Source organism: Nuphar pumila, chromosome 17 (assembly GCF_984573655.1).
Source record: "Nuphar pumila chromosome 17, dmNupPumi1.hap1.1, whole genome shotgun sequence".
NCBI lineage: Eukaryota > Viridiplantae > Streptophyta > Magnoliopsida > Nymphaeales > Nymphaeaceae > Nuphar > Nuphar pumila.
In genome coordinates this window covers 3,801,099-3,826,291 of record NC_143265.1, presented here as the reverse complement: position 1 = coordinate 3,826,291, position 25,193 = coordinate 3,801,099, and the positions used below count along the sequence as shown (strand labels likewise).

The following is a 25,193-nucleotide window of genomic DNA, read 5'->3' as shown; positions in this document are numbered from 1 at the left end:
TCCATCCGGTCAAGTCCCCCTCATAGCCTGCTTCCAAGTAGTATAAAACCCTAGTTGTAAGTGGTAAGGGACGTAAAAGTACCTGGACTTTGCAAAGGGAGGCCGATGCTTGCCCTTTGACTTCTATAAATGCCTAGAAACACCATTGAGCTCAATTTCTTGTATGCTGCGTTTGGTGGGATTCAATGGGAGTTGGGAGAAATATAAATACTGAAATTCAAGGGAAATGTATTTGAAAGGATATATGGATTTCTTTGATTGTTCGGAAGCGCTAGCAAATTCCTTTAAGGATTCCAGTTTACAAGCCCACCTGATTCCCTTTTATCTTGTCTGCAAAACAATTTTACATGTAATATGGATTACAATTGGATCGAATCTCATGCACAGAAAATTAAGTATATTTTTAAAGCTATAAGTTTTACCCAATAATTGATGCATTCAGTTTTAATAAAAGTAAACTACATGAAAATACAAACTAATGGCATGTGTCATTAAAAAAATGAAACAGAAAATTACTTATCATTTCAATCAACTATCTAATTTGTTAGGCTTACACAAGTATCAACCTCAAGCTTCCTAATAATAATGGCCAAAAAAACTTACATCTCCGACCTATAAATGAATTGGATTAGATCTGAATCCAACCATATATCTGATTCAAAACAATGATTTTAATAAAAAACACTCTGAATATGTAAATCTAAATTGATATCAGAAATAAAGCGCAGGTTCGAACCAAAGATTTGACTAAATCCAATACATTTTCGACCATATTATTGAAAACCCAAACAATTTATATCTGGGTCAGATATCCAATTGAATTTGAGTCCATTCAGTTAGATTTGGTAAACAAAATAATTAATATTCAATTGATATTTAACCTAGATATGGATTTTATATAGAGAATCTACATCAAGATATGACTTCAAATCCAAATATTTTACATCTGACCCAATTTTATAATGTTGCAGAGCCAATAAGGTTCGTTTAAGATCCAAATCCAATGCCAGACCATATTGTGTAGGATTTGAGCAACCTAGATTCAAACTACAATTAACATATGAGTGTGTGTGTATATATATATATAAATATATATATATATATATATATATATATAGAGAGAGAGAGAGAGAAGTGAACGTCTTTTGGTAACTACCCACCACAATTCCTTCAAAATGAAGAGTTGTAAATACCTTCTCATTGTAAAAGGAGTTGAAAGAGGGTAAAAATGAGGATTTTGAACCTTGTGAATCCCAGCCCAAATTCACGATTCTCTGCATTCCTTCTCCCAAGCAGGCTTGTGCTGAAACAAGATTTTTTAAATGGCCATAATTGTCTCTGACACCCTCCCAATTCCGACAATAACCTCCCAAACACAGTTGTAGCTTTGTAAGAAAATTCAGGTAGTTTTTTCTCTTTTCTTTTCTTTTCTTTTCAATTTTCCCCACCACCACAAAAAAAAATTGTCTTATGTTTTTTGTACTTCTTTTAGCCAAAGGGATGTATAATTGTTGTATCTACAGTTGTACCAAAGTGGACTCACACTTTCTAGTAGTATCTTCTTTGTTAATTTTTCTCTCTTTTTTCATCAATACATTTGGGTACTTTAGTTCACGTTAAAAAACTTTCGCATTTTTTTTTTGAAAAATAAGACATTGGACATGGATTTGGGCACCCAGCCTGTAATGGGTGAGGCTCAGGCTGAAAAATGCAGCCTAGGCCCTATTCAACTCTGGCCATGCCCAGCACGATTAAATAATCACGCCCAAATCGGGCCGAGCCCCTGTGTTTTATACAGATCCCAACAAGCATGGCTCAAGACCGATCCAAGCCTAAGTATAACTAAGTCAGGTCAAGCCCGAACCAAGATAGGGTCCGGGCCTGTCGGGCCCTAATCGGGCTGGGTTGGCATGATAGCCACCCCTATTGATAAGAGTGAAAAGTAGATCTGGACATGGTAGGGTGATGTAGAGCATCCAGATGATCAAAGCATTGAAGACGAGAATCCAACTCTCCAGACCTTATTCAGGATATGATGCCCTACAAGATCCAATTTCTTTCAACCCATTCGGGTCCAAATGAATATTTGGAGTAACTCCTTCATTTTGGCACATCTTAATTTTTAAGAATTTTATTTTTAGCTTCTTAGAAATTACCATATGTGGTGATTTCATTTTTGCGAATATTGGAATCAGTTCTGTATTTTTTTTAGGTACAAGATCTTATGGATTCGGATAGTTATAGTGTTCAGTAGGATTATTTTAGGGCACTAGAGGGTGTATGGGGTATCGGGGTAGATTTTTATTTTTTTTAGCAATTTATTTTACTCTAAAATAGTTTAAGATCCATTTGCACGAATTGGATCTTAGACCAGATTTAATTCATCTTAACACTACAAGAAAAACGCTAATTAGCAACGAAAAAAATCTGTCACAAATTTATGATGGATTAGCGAGAGAAATATATTCATCGCTAAAATATCACTTATTTGTGAAATTAGCGACAGAAAACATTCTGTCGATAATCCATTGCTAATTAGCGATGGAATTTATTTCGTCTCGATATCCGTTGCAGCTTAGCGATGGATCAGTGGTAGAACTATTTTGTCGCTACCCCATCGCCAAATAGCGCCGACCTAGAGATGGAATTTGTCTGTCACGAATCCATCGCTAATATTCTCATAAATCCCTAATTTGAACCCCTTTCTTTCTCTTTTCTGTTTCATCTCCGCCGCCCGTCGCCCACTGCATTTCTTCTCCGCCGCCTGTCGGCCCGTCGCCTGCCGCCTCTCGGTCGTCACCCGTCTCTGTCGCCAGACGCCTGTCGACCGACGCCCAACGCTTGTCGGCCGATGCCCAATGCCAGTCACTAGTCTCCCGACTCCCTTCGGCTCAGGTACCCCCCACCCACCCACCCACCCCCACCCCCACCTGACTCCCCTGTCTATTTCCTTTTTTCGCCGGCAATTTTATTTTTTGGCAGGGAGGGGCTGAGCCTCCCTGTCTCCCTCTCTTACGGGATGTGAGGGAGAAGCTCGACCCCCTCCCTATGCTTTTTTTGTCAGAGAGAGGCCAAGCCCCCTCCCTGTCTTACGAGATGCGTGGGAGGGGCTCGGCCCCCTCCCTTTCTTTTTCTTTTTTTTTTTTGCCAGGGAGGGGTTGATCCCCCTCCCTGTCTTACGGGATGGCCGGGAGGGGCTCGGCCCCCTCCCCCTTTTTTTCCCGCTAGGGAGGGGCTCAGCCCTCTCTCTATTTTTTTTTATTCGTCAGGGAGGGGTTGAGCCCCCTCCCTGTCTCCCTGTCTTACGGGATGTGAGGGAGGGGCTTGGCCCCCTCCCTATTTTTTTTTTTTTGCCCCTGTCTTACGGGATGAGAGGGAGGGGTCGAGCCCCTTCCCTATTTTTTTTTCTAGGTAGGGGATAGCCTCCTGCCTGTCTCCCTATCTTACAGGATGAGAGGAAGGGGCCGAGCCCCATCCCTTTTTTTCGCCAGGGAGAGCTGAGCCCCCTCCCTTTTTCCTTTTTCTCTAGGTAGGGATCGAGCCTCCTTCCTGTATTACTTTGTATATTTATGCTTCGTAGGTACGTTGTTGAGCTAATTGCGCGATGCTTAGTGCTAAGCATCACATGTGGCTAAAAATGCAATGTAAAAAGAAATAAGAAAAAAATGCAAAGGCAAAAGCAATTCAAATCGGGTAAATACCTATGGTGAGTAAGTGATGCAAGTGCATCACATGTTATTTAATTTATTGGATACAACACTTTTTTGTTCACAGACTCACTTAGTTGTGGATATCTAGGATTGCTTTGATGGAGTTTGAAGATCATGTTGAGCATGATTTTAATGTATGAGAATAGAAGTGTTTTTATTTTTTTAGTACGAATTTCATGCTAGGCATGATAGTAGTTATATGAAAGTTGTTTGACAACCTTCGAACACATATATGCATGATTGAATCAATATGAAAGTTTTTTGACAACCTTAGAACACATATATGCATGATTGAATCACTATGAAAGTTTTTTGACAATCTTAAAACACATATATGCATAATTGAATCACTATGAAAGTTTTTTGATAACCTTAAAACACATACAAGCATGCTTTCATCACTATGAAATTGTTTTACTGCCATAGAACACGCACATACATGATTGAATTACTATAAATTTTTTCTTAGAACACATTTATCTATGATTGAATCAAAATGAAAGTTTTTTTACTGTTGTAGAACATCAAATAGAGCAGAGGCATCAAAAGGGACTAGAAGCTCAAGAGTTGAAGACCCTTTTTTCTTTTTTTAGCCTAGGATTTATTTTATTTATTTAATTCATTAGGTTTGTAATAAGGCTACTTAATTATTTTTATTTGTTTAAGCCCTCCGCAGAGGGCCGCATAATTAATTAATTAATTTTTTTTTCAAGACAATAATAGTAGATTAGTTTTTGTGGAATACAAAGTATTTCTCTCATTCCTTGAGATCGACTCAGACTCCACCACTCGTGTGAGCCTATTTTTATTATTTAGTGTATAGCTTGCATAAATCATTTTCATAAAAAATACCTTTTAAAAATTTATTTTATAAAACTTACACCACACATCATGCTCACACTCAAGAGATACATTTTTAAACATGCTAACATACAATGATAATATGCAACGCAACATGATTTACTCACAACTAAGGTAACTTATAATATCCCTTACCTCGAATGTGAATGTTGCACTCTAGTCGCAATCGAGTCTCAAGTGATTCTAACAATACAATCCGATCGTCACATATGCATGTTCATACTAATACACAGACACTATTTATAATTTCACAAAATTACCAAAATATTCTTTTAAGGTGATCTGTCAAACCTTAATTTTTTTACCCTTGGTTTGGTCAAAACCATAGAATAGAAAATTTTTTCTCAGCGATATGAATCCAACGCACCAAACCTCACTCAATTTTGGGTTCAGAGTGCAAAGTTATACCTATTTTACTTAATTGGATATTGGGTATACACAAGGGTAATTTGGTCATTTCAATTCTATGATTTGACCTGACTCATCCTAGGTCAAAATAGGTTCAGTTGAGTTTAGAATACTAGGTTTACTAAACCTAGTCTAGACCTAACTGGGTCTGGGTTCAAACTCACTTAAATTCTCAAAAAAACATAATATATCTGCTTACTAACAGGTGTAGATCCATATCCAGTTTTGTGTAATTAAACTGGACCCAACTATTTCAACTAGGTTCAGTTCTGTCTCAGTTAGGGACAAACTAGACTAGTTCAGTTGTATCTTAATCAGAGACTGATTGAACTAGTTCAGTTTTGTCCTAGTCAGGAACAAATTGAATCAAATCAAATTTAGTTTCAAACTAGATCGATAATAAATTACAAACTTGGTCCAAATCCAATTCTGATCTATCCAGCTATGGTCTGGATTCAGATCCAGTTATATGCTAGATCTAAAACTGATTCGAATAGTCTCAAACTAGATCGAAATTCAATTCTAGTATAGATCCAAGACTGATCCATCCAGTTCTATACTAGATCTAGACTCAATTTTGTTTGTACCTAGTATAACTTGGATCGGTCCAGGTCAACTGGATCAAACTGGACCCAGACCTGATCTGGCTCTGTTTAATCTAGACCTAAATAGAGAACTAAGACCCTATCAGATTTGACTCAGTTTGATCGATCGAGTTGGTTCAAGACTCATTGACCAGACTCGGTCTGGACTGACCTGGACCGAGTCGGTCTTAGCCAGACCCGACCCGATTTGGGTTCACACTCAGACCGGTTCAGTCAGACCGAGTCGGTATGGTTCAGTATAGACCAATTCGATTAGTCGAGACTTTTTTTTTCTCTGGGTCCCACCAAGATCGACTCCTTTGAGTCCTGAAAGACCTGACTCGGTTTGGTTTACACTCAGACTTAGTCGGCTAGACTACTCTCCTTACCGAGGGTCGAGGTTGTCAGCATTTTTAAAGTCTTTCAAACGATCAAACTATTCGAAAAATGAAAAGTCAAAGATGACTTGGTTAAAGCGGACCTCGGCACCTCACACGCAAGCGTGCAAAGTGTGCCATCAAAATGCCACATTGCACCTCAAGAGCACACATATGAGTGTGTGCATAAATGGCAAGTCCGTTCATGCACGAAGTGCAGCAACGTCCACAAGTTACCCTAATACACAAGGTTTACCAAAATAAAGAATAGAGAACACACGCTCTATTTAAACCACCAAAAAAATTTCTCCCTCTAAAATATGGGACTAAATATTTTCAAAGTACCTTTGGTAAGAAACAATAAATCATTAAAATCTTTACAAAAATATGCTATTTTTTGAAACTTTTTCAATATATATATAAGAGCGTTGGCCTGCATCATGTCCTGTCCACGGACAGTACAAAACACGATGCATTTTCCTGTCCCCTGCTGTCAGCTTTTTTTTTTTTTTGAGAAAGAAATTCTGCTCTGCTATTCAAACGCCTAGAAACATCTTTAACAGCATTTCTTATGTATATGTGAAAAAGCATTTGGTACCTTCATGGGAAAGGAACACAAGGATGTTTTGAGCAAATCTAACCGCAACATTGTCGGAATTGACTCTTGGATCAAATTTTTTTGAAGTAAAAATGCTATTTTTTGAGAGTTGAAAATTTGGTTTAGTGTAGGCCGCTCGCAAAAACATGAACCAAATGTTGCTTTCTACTAAAAAAACATAGATACCACATCTGAAGGGTGAGATGGGTAAAAAACATTAGAAAAATAAAAATATTACTAATTTTCACTAAAAGGATAAGCAAACATTACCCCTTATCTGCAATAAAATTCAGTCACAATTGAAAATATCATTATAAAATCATGATATCTTCAAAGGGAAATATTATGCTGAAATAAACATGATATTTAAAATATCACATGTTTAGCACAATATTGACCATAGTTACCGAAAGCTTCTTGCTACACGTGGAAGCTCACTTCCAAAGCCGGAGACTCCTTGCTTCCCAAAAAAGAGGGAAAGCTTTGGGAAACCAGCTTCTGAAATATGAGAAACTTGATTCTTTTTACTAGGAAGCTCGACTCCTCTTCATTTCTCAAATTGATTCCCTTTTCGCTTGCTTGACGTTTTCCTCTTGCATCTTCTCACCTCTCACTGGCTTCCTCCTTATTTCATATGTTTTTCATATTAAAAATAATATTTTTTTATAACAAGCATGCCTGTTGGTTTTATACTTGTGTTCATGTCATTCTAATTTGCTTCGGCCCACACTTTATATTGTTTTTTGTGCTTTTTTTTATTTTTTATGCACTTACATAATCGCTTCCCCGCTTTCCACTTCATGCTACTTGTTAGCACTTGCTTCCCCGCTTCTGCTTCCCATGTCCCTTCTCGTATCCATTTCGTTTCTTGGTAACTATGGTATTAACCTGTCACATAGTCACAAATCTCGTTCTCATGATATTCTCGGTAAAAGAATATCTCAAGAAATTTTCATAAAAACAAGCTTTTTTCGAAAAAAAAATCAGGAAAGTCTTGGCAAGTTGAAAACCAAAACATAAAATATATTGAGAGAGAGAGGGGCTGGTTTGGGCCAGGAAGGTTTGTAAAAATAGATAAAGTGGAATATATATACAATACATTAATATTGTGAGGATATATTCCATTTCATGGAAGTGATACATAACTTATTAAATATTATAGGTAACATAATAGTTATACATTGCATTTCATAAAACCATGAAATCCCACATGAAGGATATAGAGTTCCCTTCCATAAGTTATAAAAGGAAGGCTTACTGTACAATTAAATGCTGGGCTTGGAATAAGAAAAGGGTTGCACTGGGAAATGATCGTGCAATAAAAAGTCACCATACTCAAAAGTGATGCATGGAACATAACTGGGCATTTTTCGTGGTTTTTTCTTTAAAAAACTCAGTGATAAAATCGTGAAATATTCAATTTATGCGATAAATTTAATATGTTGCATTTTTATTGGTGATATGTCGTTCGGTCAAAATATCATGATTTTTTAGCAATAAATTCAAAATATCAGTGAGATTTGTTACTATGCTATGTCATGGGGACATGGCGTTTCGGTAGCGTAACTTGCGAGTCTAACCCGTGTCACGCATCCTCGTGTCCTTTGTGTCTTTGTGACTTGTATATTACAAGAGTATGCATTTTGCCTAGTTTTGTAAAACTATTTATATTTTTACTTTTATTTGTATATATTCTACACATTAATTTATATAAATCGATATTTTCCCGAGACTCCCAAAGAAAAATTTGTTTTTTTCAAAATATCCTGAGATTTTTCCTAGCCAAGTTTTTCCCAAAAACGAGATTCGTGACTATATATATATATGTTCAAGAGTCGATATTGTTCAGTGTATGTACAGGGAAAATATTGACTTACACTTGACAGTATCGTACTCTAGAATAGAATCCACTTGTGCCTTCACATTCTTCTTTATCTGTTTGCAGATCAAGCCCTATGGACAGGATCTACCATGGTTTGCTTAGTAAAAAACTTATTTTGGATTGACTGGTTGCCTTTAATAAGTAGGCATTTTGAGAGCTTCAAAAATCTATATAGCCAATAATAATAAACCAAAATTTGGCTTTTTCCAATAAATGCACATGCTAAACATATCAAAGCCAGTCGCTCCACCAAAAACTAAGGCGAGGAGTAAGCCTCAATTTTTTTTTTAACTTTAAAAAAATTATAAAAAATATCTAAAAATACAAATAAATAAAGAAATGCTTTATTGATGAAGTAACAACCAATAAGAAATAGAAAATCAAAAATAAGAAATAAATAACATGATATTAACATATAAAAGTAACTAAGAAACTGATTACATAACTGGAAAACTAATTATATAATTAAAAAATATAATGTTCTATAAAGCAACAACCAATAAGCAATAAAAAATCTTATATAAGTACTAAAAAATATGAGATTAACCTATAAAAGCTTAAAAATATGAGATTAACATATAAAAAGTAACTAAAAAAATAATTAAATATATCTCTTCTTTCTTCTTTCTTCTTTCTTCTTCGCACCTCAAGCTGGGTGTGCCTTAAGGAGCGCCTTTAATATCACTGCTCGCACCATATGGGTTCCACTAGAGAGTGAACTAAAGCAAACAAACAAGTCGATAACATGTTCTTGGCTGTCATAAAATCTTTTTAAAGTAATAGAAAACACTATTCAAAATTCATATCCAAAAGATGGTACATAGTTTCACTAGTTGGGTGTGCCCAACATAAGACAAAATTTTGAAACATAGAAGCAGCATCAGATAGTAAAAGAAAGCCACATACAGCTATATATCTTTCAAGCTAGGCAACATCTAGAGGAAGAACTTTTTCTTTTTTGGTTACTGAGACAGATCGAGGAGAAGAAACATATCAGATCAAGGTATCATTTCGCATCACCTTGCTCGGCAGGATCCGAGGGGAATGCAGAAGCAAGGAAATCCTCATCCTCAGAGAAAAGCTGCAAGTTCTTTGTCTTCAGTAAGAAATCAATTGCATCCACCTTAAATTTCAACAAGCTTCCCAACTTGATCAACTCGCGGAGATCATGCATCTTATCAGTACTATCCCACAACAGGCCCTCGGATATCACTTGAGAAAAATAAGTTGCAAACTCAATGCAGGATTTCTCATCTGATCTTTTCAGCTTCTGAACATGCAGCTTGGAGCTCTCTCTCTCCCAACGTATCATTCTTTCTGCTTCAATGCTCAAACTCCTTCCATTCAACAAAGGAAGCTGGTACTTGACAGTTATTTGTCCAGCAGTTTCGAACGCTGTAAGATCGAGAAGAGGCTTTACAATTGCATGCCTCTGATCTGCAGAAAAACCATGAGAAGGGTCTGCTAAATATCCCAAGATGATTCTGATCAGACCCACCCGAATCACACCACAGCCTCGTTTTAATTTACGGAATTCAACATCTTTAGATACTGAAGCTGCAACCTTTTGCACAGATTCAGATATATTTTGAACTCCAATGCTCCTGTAAATTCTAAAAAGTTTACTGAGATGAATTGATGGCAGGCTCGGCTGAGGATACCACACGAAAAATGACTCGAAAGACGACTCCTCAATCATATCTTTCAGCTGCAAATCATCTGGGATGAACACTTCGTCCTTGTCAGCTAAATGAACTTCACCTGAAACAGTCATAACAGGCACTCTTGTCACGCTGTCTGCTAAAAGTTTCTCTGTCACGGAACTCCAATGCTTAGAGATGAATTCCCAGAAAGCGCAGCATTCACTATGTGTCAGATGGTACCGTGCATCTTCCCATTCCTTCCATAATTTACAGTAATGTTCTGATGAAGGACATAATGCAACTTCAAATGAATCAGCAAAAAAGAGAAGCAAGTTCTTGTCATAATACTTTTCCAATACATGCAACTGTGACGCAAATAGACTATTTCTATCATGGAGGACACAATCTTCTGCATTGGCCCATTTCCCATTGTTATTGCCAATTGGGATCCAAATCAAGCATGCAGCAGAATTATCAGGCTTCCACTTGAACTCACTCAGGTATCTATATATTCTCCTTATAACCTCAAGCCGAGAATGAGAAGTGAGGTTGTCTGCTACCACAGAGCATCCACGTTCAACATCGACGATGACACCCACTGCTTTTAGTTCTTCATGAAAGGATGAGATTTCAGTGCCATATAACTGCTCATCAATGAAAGGAGCATCTCTCCTCTTTAAGAAACTTGACCACTTCGGCTCAAACAACAAACACTCACTTGGAGACTTGAAACCCAGACTTGTCTTCAAAAACTTCTTGTCGATGATACTTTTCATGAAAACTTCAGGCAAGGAGGTTAACGCCTTTCTCAAACACCTGACACATTCCAGTAGTGACAGCATGCTACTTGAAGTTATTTCGCTCGGTTCTCTTGGCAACTTAATGCCTCTAGCAACGAACAGGCATCCTCGGGTGAGCCCGTGTATAACTCCAATCTCCTTCAGCACATCACTGTATGAATATATATTTTTCCCATAAAATGAGTCATCAACAAAGGGAAGGCTAGCAATAGGACGGAGAGACTCCCATGAGGAATCAAACAAGATTGATAGTTCAGGTGATCTGAAGCCAAGACAAGTTCGCAACCATTTCAAATCAAAGATGCACTCCTTGAGCTCCGGGGTTAGTGGTTGATTGATTTCTTTCAGTTTCTTATAACATTCCAAAAGGGAAAACACACTATTCTTTGTCAGCCCAGTTGAGAATGAGAGAACCTTGAGATGCCGTGCAACAGCCTTCGATGCACCCTCAAAGCTCACAACCACACCTGTTGCCTCTAGCTGATCCTTGTATGATCTGATATCTTCTCCATAAAAGGCTTCATCAACCAGTGCAAGGCCATCTACAATATGATATAAACTTCCCCACTTGGAATTAAGCAGGAAAGATTCAGCTGGCAACTTGTAACCAAGGTTGGTCTTTACCCATTGTTGAGATTTAATAACTGTTATAATCTGATGGGCTGATTTTGTTTGCTGAATGAGCTTCAGTATCAAAAGCAAACTCTCAGGTCTCAGAGATTTCAAGGACTGCCGCAAATCGAGATTGTCAGCAATAAGCTGGTAATTCTCATTGAATCCAACCACAACTCCCAATAATTTAAGCTCCTCACAGTACTGCCGAATATCCTCACCATAATAATGATCATCAATAAAAGGCATGCTACTGATTTGTGAAGCAACATCCCAAACAGAATCCTTCAGAACACATCCTGTTGGAGGCTTGACACCTTTGGAAGTCCTAAGCCAGCTTTCCCTTTTGATGCTTTCAATGAACTCCCCAGGAAGTAGATACTTCTCCCTTAAATATCTAATGAACTTCAATATTGAAAACACATGCCCACGACTTAATGATGAGGAAGCTGCAAGCGACATGAGACGCTTTCCGATGAACTTGCAAGCTTCCCCAAAACCAAACATCACTCCAATTTCTTTTAGCTCTTCCACGTAAAAAGAGATCTTGTTGTCACAGAAATGTTCATGAATCAGAGGAATATCAGCAAGGCCACTTCCCATTTGGATAAGGCTTCCCCACTGGGAGCTGGGAAAGAATGACTCTGATGGAGGCTTGAATCCTAGGCTAGTTTTCAGCCAACTTCCTTCTTTTATACACTTCAAGAATTTCTCTGGAATTCGAGTTCCAGTACATCTTAGGTTTCGGATCCAATCCAGAAGCAAAACTGTATTTTGCACAGTGAGTGCCGAAGATGCAGTAGGGAATGAAGCATCAGGAGGGGCTAAGTGAGGTATGTCCAATGCTCCTACATGAGTTTGAATAAATTTCAAAAGCTCATTCGGTGGTGTGTATTCACCACCATACTGACCAGGACGCAGGTAATCATCACTCAATTCAATGTACCTCTCTTGTCTCCAAGGATTTGAGCCCATCAGCTCTGCCCACTTGCTCCCTGTTGCTGGGACAAGCACTCCATCCGTTTCATCAGTCACACAACCGTATTTGTCGACCAATGGCAATGAGTTGCAGAGGTTATTCACCCCATCGCTTGAAAGGTAACCTTTGGAGAATGTATGGTATAAGAAGTGAGTGAATGCAATCACCTGACTCCTCTCACTATTCAATGAACTAAGAAGACGACGAGCATAATCACACATGTTTATTTCCTTCACACCAGCATATGCACGCAGCCACTTCTTCAATGTTTCTTTCTCAGTGTACTCCCTCAGAGCCATTTGAGTGTTTTCAGGTACAAAAAAACGACCTGCTGCATGCTTGAATTCCTTGTTCCATTTTATGAACCACTGAATTTGCTTTGGATGGGATGAAAGGCATATTTGATTTCCCTTGTCAAGGGTCCACAAAGCTTCCCTGTCATACTGATCAATGCACTTCAAAATAGGAAGGTGTTTAATGGCAGTACAGCCAGAGAAGCTGACCCAATTATCAGCAAGGAAGCAGAGAATCTCCAGGTAGACATCCTCAGAAACACCTGATATCAGGCTAGACCCTTGGATGCACGTTATGTACCAATCATGATCAACAAAGTTCACTCCCAAGAAGCCGAGTACATCATCATATTGTGGACTGTCAAACGAGGAATGCAAAAGATACTTTCCATAAGTCAAAAGATTTTGCAGGGGCACTCCTTGCTCCCTGGCCTTGATCAATATGATCCAAAATGCAGAAAGTAGTCTTCCTGCTTCATTAGGCTTGCAGAACAGTTTCTGCTTTGTGTATGTCGTGCAAGGGATAATATCCTTTTTTATCACCTTCTCTTTTATTGATCTTCTCACATCATTCAGAACTGGATATGCAGATTCCTTCAGTGGCAGGAATTCAAACATAGGTGGCAAAGAAGATAGAGGAGCAGATTCTGTTGATTTAACAAGAGAAACAAGTGCATTGATGAAAGCCGAAGGAACACACTCAAGAATTCCTCTGTTCCATTTATTGTCCATGACTATGGTCTCTCTCGAAGACACAAGAAGGAAATCTGCTTGAATTATGAACGGGAAATTAGTCACCATCTCAGTGGGCAAGAATGCATAAACACCAGGAAACCTTTTCCCTCTATTAAGTCGTTTCCCGAATGGGAAAGCAAGAGTGATTGTCAATTCTTCAATATCCATCCTTCTATCAACTCTGTTTTCATGCTTAACAGGAAACCTCTGTCTCCACATGTGATATCCACACTCTTCTTCAGCTTTATGACCGTCCTCTTCAGCAGTGAGGTGAAGCATGTAGGATTCAGCATCAATGTTCTTCCTTGTCTTGAAATTAGTTTCGCTTGAGATAGAGATTGCATTGATGGTAGCAACCCCAGAATCAGCATTATCCTCTCTTACAGAAAGTCGCTTGATTTTCGAGAGGAACAACAGAACTTCAGGATGAATACTCGAAAGTTGCTTCTTCACAGCCTCCTCCTTTTCAGGTTTCAGAGGTAGGATTATGATCGTGGATGGAAGGGATTGAGAAGAGCTATATATTTGCTTTATATCTGATATGGTGGGGCTCTCATCAACCCATTCAGGGACAATATATCCAATGCCACAGTCTGGATCAGGGTCTTCATTGAACCTTATCTGATAGCCATTGCTGAAAATATATGGTTGGCCAGTAACCAAGAACACACTTTTAAACCCAATCCCTACAAAGGACAAAAATTCAATCAACATTTAACAGTTAAAACAGTGTTTCCAGTTTCCACTGAGCATGTACATACTTTCTTCTGATATGTGGAGTTGTCCACTATATAAAATCCAACCCATTCACAGCTAAATATATTCATCAATTATAAAGAAAAAACAGTGATACATTCAAACTAAAATGGCATACATTCTTTCATCATGAAATAAACAAATTGAGAAACTTAGAAAGTTAAAAAATGCATTGTGAACCATACAAAGAAAAACAATCAACAGTAACAGCCAGATTCTTGAATTTCAGCATCGACAGTAACAGCCAGATTCTTGAATGTCAGAATTGTCTATGCATTTTATATTCTACTATCAACACCTCCGAACTGATGGTATTTTAGATAATTAATTTTTTTTTCTTGAAGGCAACCAGCTAGTTCTCTCTTTTATGATTTTCTTCCATTTCTCCACTTTCAAGCAAACAGTACAATTAGTGATGGATAATAGTCTGAGATTCTGAATGGTGAACTAATATAAATACTGAAATTCAAGAAAACACGCGAGACTGTATATTATAATTATTGATGGAGCCACAGGAATACCTTTCTCTCCGATGTAGCCTCCCTGTCTGTTTCCTTTCTTTGTCGATCGACCAATACTGCAGATTGATTCAATATTTCTCTGAGAAAAACCCCTCTCGTTATTGAAGACCAACAGAGTTGAGGATGCTCCAGTCAGAGTAATGTCCTTGGAGGTGATGACAAACTCCAGCGAAGGTTTCACACCATCCAGGTACTCATTATCTTCTGCATTCTGCAATCCAAAATGCCATTCTTAGTGATGGTCTATATTGCTGGCTTAATTGCACACTAGATAAATAGTCCAAATTCTTCAGACATTTGTGCAGTGAGCCAAAACAGAAACATCCCATGCAGAAAAAAAAAATATGACATGAACCCCTTACTGCTGTCTGTCAACCCCATTATACTTCTCTTCCTATTGCATGCAAATTGAAAAATGAAAAAAAAAATCTATTTAGAACATTTGAATTATCATTTAAAATTTTCTTTCTTGCAAGAAAAGCCTGGTCCATTCGCCCACAAAAAATCCATACACCTGGCTAGGTCTGTCAGTTTAAAGAGCTTAAGTTGAAGCATGTCAAGAGTTCAATACTTGGGGTTCACATCCCTTGCCTTAAGGCGAAAGCAATAGACTTTCTGGTGGAAAATGGGGGGCGGTTGAGGGGTTTTATATCAGGGTGTAGTCAATCTCTTCCAGGTCTTACCACATGAATCACGGTGGGCAGGCCGCTGTGGGACATCGAGGATTTCCCCTCAACAAATTGAAACAGGTAAAAAGGGTGGTCCAGTCATGTGGTCTGTTTCCAATTGAGAAGTTAAGCCACACAGTGTAAAAAATAATACCATAAGAATACATGTACAGTGATGCACAAGAAAAATGATATTCTAATTGCACATGTAATTGCCCCGAAGGGGTTTGGCGTAATGGGATGGGTCATAGGCCCCTAGGAATCCCGTGAGCGTCATCCCTTGCACGAGCCAATGCGAGATGACTCCCTTAGGGGCAAGGGTTAAGTCAACGGAGTTTTAGGCTGCCAGGAGAGGGGAGTGATCATAAGTACTGCAGGCAGAGCCAACACGGTTAGGTATCTGATCTTGGGAGACGTGTAAATATAAAAAGAAATGCACGTGTAACATGAATAGTAGGCATTGACCAAGGTTCCCCTATAATGGTAACTTGCACCAGCATAGATCAAGTTAACAACAATATATATATATATATATATATATATATATATATATATATATATATATATATATATATATATATATATATATATATATATATATATATATATCACCACTCACCACTATAACATGTGGAATGTGGAACGGCTTAGACTGTGCATCAGCTTTGGAGCCTTTCCATCCCTTGAACTCTTGAGTTGGAAGGTAATTCACTAGGCCAAGGGAGAGCTAGGCTGCTTCAGATCCAATGACTGATCTCTAACAAATTGACTATGCTAACCCATGTAGAGGGCAAGATTGAGTCACAACTACTTGCACCTAAAAGTTTCAATTTATTGATACTGTATGCACATATGCACCAAAGACTTTGATACATACATAAATACATACATATATATAAGGAAAATATACGATGGTTCAGTTCCATTGTACCATACGTGGTACACTTTTTTTTTTAAGTCACACGTGGTACACACTTTTGTTTGTATATATCTAGCACCAAATGCCAAATCTAACGTGCTTAGCATGATTTATTTATTATATTAAAAGGTTTCATCATGTCTAATACACCATAAGATTTTATTTTTATGATAGTGAAAATCAATGACTCACAATTCATGAAAATAAGGGTGGTTTAAAAATAGTATAAATTATAAAACATCATATTTGAGTGAATCTTAACACATGAAAATAACAAATCAAGCATGCTAAACACTGTGCAATTTTTACTCCTGGAGCTTAGATGTATATGTAAATCAAGTGTGTAATGCCATAAGGTATTGTAGTACGTACAATACCACCATAGAATCGGCCATTAATATATATATATATATATATATAGAGAGAGAGAGAGAGAGAGAGAAGGCCCCCTGTCCTCCCTATCAAAATATGTTTGTTAAATATATTTTCTGGCAAATCTGATCATATAGATGTGATCATGGTTGAAAAAATATGAATAGACACTTGACTAAACTTTCTTGATGTGCACCTAGGATTTTACGAGCTCTAAAAATTTTATTGTTTTAAAATCTTACCTACATATCAAAAAAATGTGATCCATGAGTCTATTCATATGTTCCCAACCATGAAGATCACATCCATACGGTCAGATTTGCCAAAAAAACTATTTAACATATAGATTTTCACAAGGAGGACAAGGAGTGGCCCATATAAAAAATGGTCCCAAACCTACCAAATAGAAATTTTTTGGTATTTTTTTCAAAATTCTGACCCATACAGATGTCTTCAGCCTGATTGATTTATTATAAATCGACACTTGGATCATGAATTCTGGATAGAAAAAAATGGTATTCAGAGCCTCAAAAATTTATGAAAATCGCATGTCATTGATTTTTGAAACTTTATAAAAACCTATTCATGCATCAGAATCAAATGCTCCAAGAACTGATTTATATAATAACAAGCACATAGATCACATTTGTATAGTCGAAATTTTGAAAAAAACACCAAAATCCAATAAAATATTCATTTGGGAGGTTTGAGAGGGTTTTTCATTGAGGAGGTTTTCAAAATCCTATATATATGGTTAATGTTTAGTGCTATTGAAGGCAACTAAATATATAACACTATTGAGCTGAAAATCATAGGATCAAGCTTTATCAACTCAATCTGACCACATAAATGAGTTTAGGATAGTTTGTTAAGGATCAAACCTTGGATCATGTTATTTTGATCCAAAAATATGATTTTTTGAGTCATAAAATTTTAGTTCATTGTAGACCATTAATTTTTGAAGCTCTTAAAAAGCCTGTTTATGTGTCACAATCTTATGATTCAAAACTCATTTCCCACTAAACAAAACTTGTAGATCACATCCATAGTATTTAATCTGTAAAAGAAATATATATATATATATATATTAGGTGGTAGTTGCCTACGACTTTTCTAGCCTACCCAGCTTTCAAATGTTTTTTCATATTTTTCTTAAATCTAACCATACAGATGTGTTCTATAGTTTTGATTTTATAGTAATAGTCTCTTGGATTGTTTGATTCCGATATGCAAGTAGGTTTTTATAAGGTTTAAAAATCAATGGTCTAAGATTTTAATAAATATTTAAGGCTAAAAGAACAACCGAAAAATTCAAGTCCACTCACGGTAGAGTGGTGGTAGGCTAGAAAAGTGGTAGGCAACTATCACTTTTCATATATATAATCTTACCTACACACCAAAAGCTTTGATTCAAGAGCCTATTAATATGTTTCCAACCATAGAGTTTTCAAGGTTTTTTTATTTTATTTTTAAATTCTGACTGTACAAATCTAATATATGTACTTGATTTTATAGGGATCAGCTCTTGAAGCGTTTGATTCTGACACATGGGTAGGTTTTTGTAAGGTTCTAAAAATCAACGGTAAAAAATATTTATAAAATTTCAAGGCTCTGAATATCATTTTTTTCATTGAAAACACATGATCCAGTATGGATTCCTCGCAAATCGACCATGCCGAACACATTTATGGGGTCAAAACTGCAAAAAAAATACCATACAGCAACAACAACAACTACGCCTTCATCCCAAAACAATTGGGGTCGGAGATATGAACCAAAAAAGAAAATCATTCTAGGTCTTCCACATGAATCCTTCTCCTCCAATCATTTCTATCCAATGCCATGTCCTCGGTGAGATTCAAAGCATTCATATCCTTTCCTATCATCTCCATCTAAGTCTTCCTAGGCCTACCCCGACCTCTTTTAGCTAAAAGATTTTCCCATTTCTCCATCCTTCTAACCGGAGCATCATTAGGCCTTCGCCAAATATGCCCAAACCATCGTAAACGATTCTCACTCATCTTATTTTCAATGGATGCAACGCCTACCTTCTTATGTATCTCCTCGTTTCGAATATTATCTTTTATTGTATTTTCACACATCCATCTAAGCATACGCATCTCGGCTACACTCATTTTTTGAATATGATGTCTCTTGGTAGTCCAACATTCCGTACCATATAGTAAAGCAGGCCTAATTGTCATCCTATAAAACTTTTCCTTCAACCGCAATGGCATTCTACGATCGCACAACACTCCAGTTGCACCTTTCTATTTCATCCACCCAACCTTTATCCTATGATTTACATCTCCATCAATTTCTCCATACTTTTGAATGATAGATCCCAAATATTTGAAACAATCATTCACTGGTATTTCTTGCTCACCAAGCTTCACTACACTCCCATCACTACTTCGTTGCTTACTAAACTGACATTCCATATATTTTGTCTTACTCTTACTCAACTTAAAACCTCTTGCTTCCAATGTCTGTCTCCATAATTCTAACTTAGCATTAACCCCAATGCTAGACTCATCAATCAAAACAATATCATCAGCAAACAACATACACCATGGCACATTTTCTTGGATTGATCTCATAAGCCCATTCATCACTATAGCAAATAGGAAAGGGCTTAAAGCAAATCATTAATGTAACCCAACCGTTATAGGAAAATTGGTTGTCACCCCTCTACAAGTGCGGTAGAAAAAACCATTTAGCATGCATCATTTAGCACGTATCAATTTCACACCTACCCATTTCTTATATATATATATATATATATAGAGATAGATATATATGGTAATACATTTGTGCTAAATGAAATATGCTAAATGGGTTTTTTGGCATTTTTTGTATTTTTTTCGCAGTTTTGTCCCTATAAATGTGTTGGGCATGATCGATACTAGGAATCCATACCTGGATCATGTGTTTTCAATTAAAAAAAGATATTTCGAGCCTCAAAAATTTACACAGATTTTAGAAATTTGATTTTTTGTACCTTACAAAAACCTACCAAAGTGTCGGAATCAAACGCTCAGAATTTAAAAATAAAATAAAGAAAACTCATTTAGCACCAATATATATAATAATGATACAATGCTTCAGGAGCACCTATTCCCTTTTTATAACCTATAGATCTCAAAAAATTCAACGGTCATGATAACACTTAAAATGCATGCTCTTATTGAAAAGGTAAAAGAGGCTTTTCAATGCTAAAATCATTAATTTATTTGTGTTGACTTTCCTTTAATTTGTGATGATCATGATACATGTATTCATCTCCATTTATTAGGCTTTTTAAGTTTTGGAAATTCTCTCTCGAACCAATCAGAGGAAAAAGCAAAACTAAAATATTAGTCAGCCAAATGAACAACTAATTCTAGATTAGATTCTTACATAGTAGTAGGTCAATAGGCCTCATTCCACATATGAAGAGCATTCACCATGCCACCCCTCAAGAGGGGTGTCAATGGGTCAGGTTTGGTTTGGACCCAAGTTTGACCAAACTCATGTCTGATTTGAGATGCTGGTACCAGGTTCGGACCCTCCATAAACAGAAATTGTACGGGTCCTATAAGAATTACATGAACTAGTATCATACTTGGCAAAATAAAAAAAATTTAATCTTTATAAATTGAAATTTTTTAGATTTTATTCGGAATTCTAGTCGAGCCCAAGTCTATTATGAAATTTCACAAACAAAATGAATAACGGTTCGGAAGCTAAAAATGTCTTAAAAAAGGTCAAATATGGGAAATGTTCAACCAAGATTTATAGCTCTGATCAGCCATCCAAAATTATAATTGTTAATCCATAGTTCAGTTGGGAATTTTTGTGCAACAGAATGCACTTATTCTCTTCCTAACTTTTCATTACTTTCAGAAAACCAAGAATTATTTTATTTTTTACCCAGTGGAGTTGGCGTTAGAAAGGCTCTATATCATGGCTTTCCTAATTGCCCTTAGGAAACAAAGAAAAAAGGAAATAAAAAAGTTTTTTTCATTGGAAATACAGCAACAAAAGGAATGAAAAAAATATGAATCATCTAACAAAAATAGTTACCAATACCAACAACAGTCAAAAGTGAGACAATTTAAAAATATAAAAAAGTAACAGATGGCATAGATGGATGTGAGAGCATGTCATCCATCTATGCCTATGTTTTTAATTACTGAAATATATTTGTGTATGTGTGGAGAGGGAGAGAGGACAAACTTAACGAACCTGAACGAGCTCCATAAAGAAGTGGACATCCTTGGTGTAGAGCTCGGCAGAGAGGTTCTTGACTGCATGGTGGAGATCTTCGGTGAGAGGGTTTGGGTTTCCTCCGATGGAGAACTTGCACGTCCTTATCTTCTCTATGTGCTCACGAGGCGGCGTCGCCATTGCTCTCTCTCTCTCTGAAATGTTGAAAGCCAAAACAAGCCCGCCCTTGCCGTCTATTTCTCCCGTTTCCTCTACCACCCTTCTATTTATAATCTCTCTCTCTCTCTTTTGTGATTGGAAGACGAAAATACACACACACACTCTCTCTCTCTCCTCTATGACCGACTCTAATGTATTATCTGTCTTGCTTAACTCTCTCTCTTTAGAAATATAGAGAGAAGCAGGAGAGGTAAAGCACATAACTTATGTATGGTCATATGATATGTAACTGATCGTTGGTTATATTCAATCACATTTCACTTGAGAACCGTAATATGTGAGAGTGGGGGAACGTGCACAGTTGCACACCTCCATCCGGATTCAGGACTCAGGAGGTGTGATAGAATATTGTCATACGCAGTATGATGATTGGTTCTCCACGAACACGTAAGGGTTAGCCTTGGACCTTGGCTTTGGAAACCTCCTTCATTGTCTTGCTCTTTCAAAGGAACTACCGCCCTTCAACGGTCCCTTTTTTTGGGGGGTCGTCTGCCCACGCCTTCTCCCGTTTATTTGCTTTGGGAACCAGAGTTTTATGCTGCCAGCACGATGACACTACGTATTTTGGATTGAGCCAGTGCAATCAGGTCTTTGTGCCGAGTGCAGTTCCTTCTGGTCATAAAATTTAAAAAAAAAATTATAATAAAAAAATATTCACTGATCAAACTGTACTTTCTAATAAAATTCAGCATGTTATCAGAGGTACGAAAGGAAAAGCAGATACATATGGTACATAACTGATCGTTGGTTATAATTCAATCCCCACCCCACCCCCACATTTCGCTTGGAAACCGTGATATGCAAAAGTGGCCCTTCATCAGAGGAGATGTGAGGTGGTGATGGGATGTACGGTCATATGCAATATGACGGTTACTGCTAGTGCTCTCCATGAGAGGTGAACAAAACTTGCAGGGGAAGGAAAGAACGAGAATGTGGTGTACGGATGGAGTGCGATGGTGGAAGGACCTTTCTTTTGACATGCTCCAATAGAAGATGAACACGTAGGGTTGGCTTTGGACCTTGATAGAGAAACTTGCAGGGGAAGGAAATAACGAGAAAGCAGTGTACGGATGGAGTGCGACGGTGGAAGGACTGCCTTTTGACATGCTCAAATAGAGGACGAACACGTAGGGTTGGCTTTGGACCTTGATGGGACCCACCCCCACACGCTTTGGCATTATTATTATTATTATTCTAAAGGAACCGACCTTCAGGGCATCAGGGGTAACTTTTTTCTTGCAGGTAGGCAGGCGACGCTTTTTGCCATTTCTTTGAGTTGGGGAGGGATGAATGATAGGGGCGTCATCGGATCGGGTCTCCTTATTTATCACTCGAACTCTATAAGATTTGGTCTGGGTCTGGGTCTGGGTCTGGGTCCGGGTCCGGGTCCGGGTCCAAGTTCAGGTAAACCCAACCCATTGACACCCTTAACCAAAGATGATAAGAAGAAAAAAAGTTTTATTACTGTTGCTAGAAGCGTACTTTCTAATAAAAGCCCAAAAAAGTGAAAATAATATTGGAAATGAGCAACTCATCGAACCATGCTTGACCTCTTCCCAAAGTTGCATTGCAAGGGGGGAACCCAAAGCCCCAAAGGAAGTTGGCGTAGTGGGGTGGGGCCCACGCCTTGGGTATTCAAGGTACTATTCTAATGGTTGTAGCTCCTTTGCGCAACCCAACGCATAGTATAGGCTCTTGGGGGCAGGGGTCATAGCTTTAAAGTTTTGCGTTGCTGGAGCGACGACCGTAGGTACGGCAGATTGAGCCAAAGCATAGTGACAAACGTTTTTATCGGTAATTTCTCATTTTTTAAATACTCATGAGAAAGTGAAATTTTTTCATAAATCTTGCATTTTTTTTCGGAAAAATCTTGGCAATAAAAAAATAAATTAAAAAATAGAAAATTTATTTTTTTATAGAAAAATATTAATAAAATTTATTTAAAAAATAAAAATACATGTTTTTTCATGATAAATAGCCGTTTAAAACGTAGATATCGTGTTTAAATCATGGTATTTATGTTTTTTTCATAAATCTTATGATATTTTGAAAATCTCACAATAAATTGCCGTTTTAAACTTTCAGGCAATTTCTAGCGATATTATCACAAGATTTTCGTAAATCTCACGATATTTGTCACTATGAGCCAAAGTGACAAGGTTTTCATGTTGGAATAAGTTTCTTCGGGCTATAAATCCAAACAAACGGGGAGAACCCAAAGCATTAACGGAAAGACAAAAAGAGAATTAAACTGGCAGCTTTAGGGCATTTATTTATGTTAATTCCTTCTCAATTTTAACTTTTAAAAACTACATTTTTAGGGATTTTTTCAAAATCATCCTTACCTTATTGGCTAATCTCACATTAGTCTCTTCCTTATATGTAATCTTACAATAGCATCCACCTTCGAGTTTCCTTTTGTCAAATTAAGTGACGGAAACCAGTTAGGGGTGGGCATCCGAACTAATCAATGGCCCGACCCATTTACTAACGTGTAGGATTTTGACCCTGTTTTTAACGAGCTAGGGTTTGAAGAGAAGCCCACGGCCTGACCCAACTTGGTCCAATCTTAAAATGCACTGAAATTATAGGTTTAAAGAGAATAACAAGTTTTATGCAACTAAAATAGTAATAATTAACAAGTAGCAAGTTCTCATACACCTAATATCCAATTTACTATGTAATATTTATTAAATGGGCCAACCCGACCCGCCAACCTGACCCGCGAACCTGAAAACCCGTTTACTCGACCCAACCCATTTATTAAATGGGTTGGCGGGTCGTGTCGGGTTACCCGTTTATTAAACGGGTCGGGTTCGTGTTTGCCACAGCTGACCCGTTTAATAAACGGGTCGGGTTCGGGTTGAGGTATGCTGACACGCCAACCCGCCAACCCGACCCGATTGCCACCCCTAGACTTGGCCCATCGGGCTGCCGGGCTGGTTGACACAAGAAAAATCTGACAAATCAAGGATTATTTTGGAAAACATGTTTAAAAGCAAAATTTACCATTTTTTATTGTAAAAACCGTTTTGATACGTCTAAATGACTTTTTTTTGGTCCTGAAAGAGGGATGATTTAATCAAAAGATGATAAGGTAAGGACTATTTTAGTCAAAAGATGATAAGGTAAGGAGTATTTTTGAAACCACGTTAAAAAACAATTTTTTTCATTGTAAAAACTGTTTAGGCATACCGAAATAACTTTTTTGCCCATAAATGAGGGACGATTTGGGAAAAACATAAGGGATATTTTTGGAATACTGGTTAAAAAATTGACTGAGAAGACCCCTGCAGATTCATCGGAAAAAACTAAGGTCCTAGTGCCAATGTTGTCAGTATCGGTATATCGGCCTTGAATTTTGGCCACCCATTCAGTTGTATCTGATACCGACACTCAAGTGAATCGTTCTGTATCAGCCAAAAAATAATTAAAAAATATATTATGTGTCAATCATTACGTGACATGTGTTAAAACCATTAAAATAATATTAAAATTTTATTTTTTAGTATTTTTTTATATTTCTTAAAAAATAACTGATTCAGGGGTGAAGAGTATTCATCTTTCTTGTAACATATAATTGTTGAGATTGTAGTTGTTGTGTAAGCATTCTACCTGCCGCTTGTATTTTATCATGCTACAGGTTAAGAAGAAATTATGATTATGAATTGTATTTATTTGATCATTCTGTTTGCAGTGTTTTGAGGGTTGGTATGGTGGTTGTCCAGGACTTAAAGTGTTGGCTCCTTACTCATCAGAATATGCTCGAGGGCTGCTAAAAGTGTAAGTTCATATGGCCATAAGTGATTGTTGGAGTGGTTATTCCAACAGTCATGTTCCAAGAGAAGTGTCTCTTGAGATTGAAAGCCATTTCAAGAGAACAGTCTCTTGAAGTATGAAGGGATTTTTTTCAAGGATTGTGTCCCAAAGCTTGAACTCTCTTCATAGTCTATAAATGCAAGTGAAACAGTGTATGGAAGAACAACACATGATACACAACAATTCATAGAATTCAAAAAGGGAAAAAGTTGAGAGTTCGGACTCCCT

The 25,193-nt window shown here is 37.4% G+C and overlaps 1 protein-coding gene across 1 annotated transcript; it reads right to left on the bottom strand.

Annotated features, from left to right (window-relative positions):
• Positions 1 to 9,426: 9,426 nt before the first annotated feature.
• On the bottom strand, positions 9,427 to 21,107 carry LOC149811386 (uncharacterized). Its single transcript, XM_089993870.1, has 3 exons — positions 20,946 to 21,107; positions 14,760 to 14,970; positions 9,427 to 14,168 (listed from the first exon to the last, which is right to left on the bottom strand). The coding sequence occupies exons 1-3, from the start codon at positions 21,105 to 21,107 to the stop codon at positions 9,427 to 9,429; spliced, it is 5,115 nt and encodes a 1,704-aa protein (XP_089849996.1).
• Between the last annotated feature and the right edge of the window lie 4,086 nt (positions 21,108 to 25,193).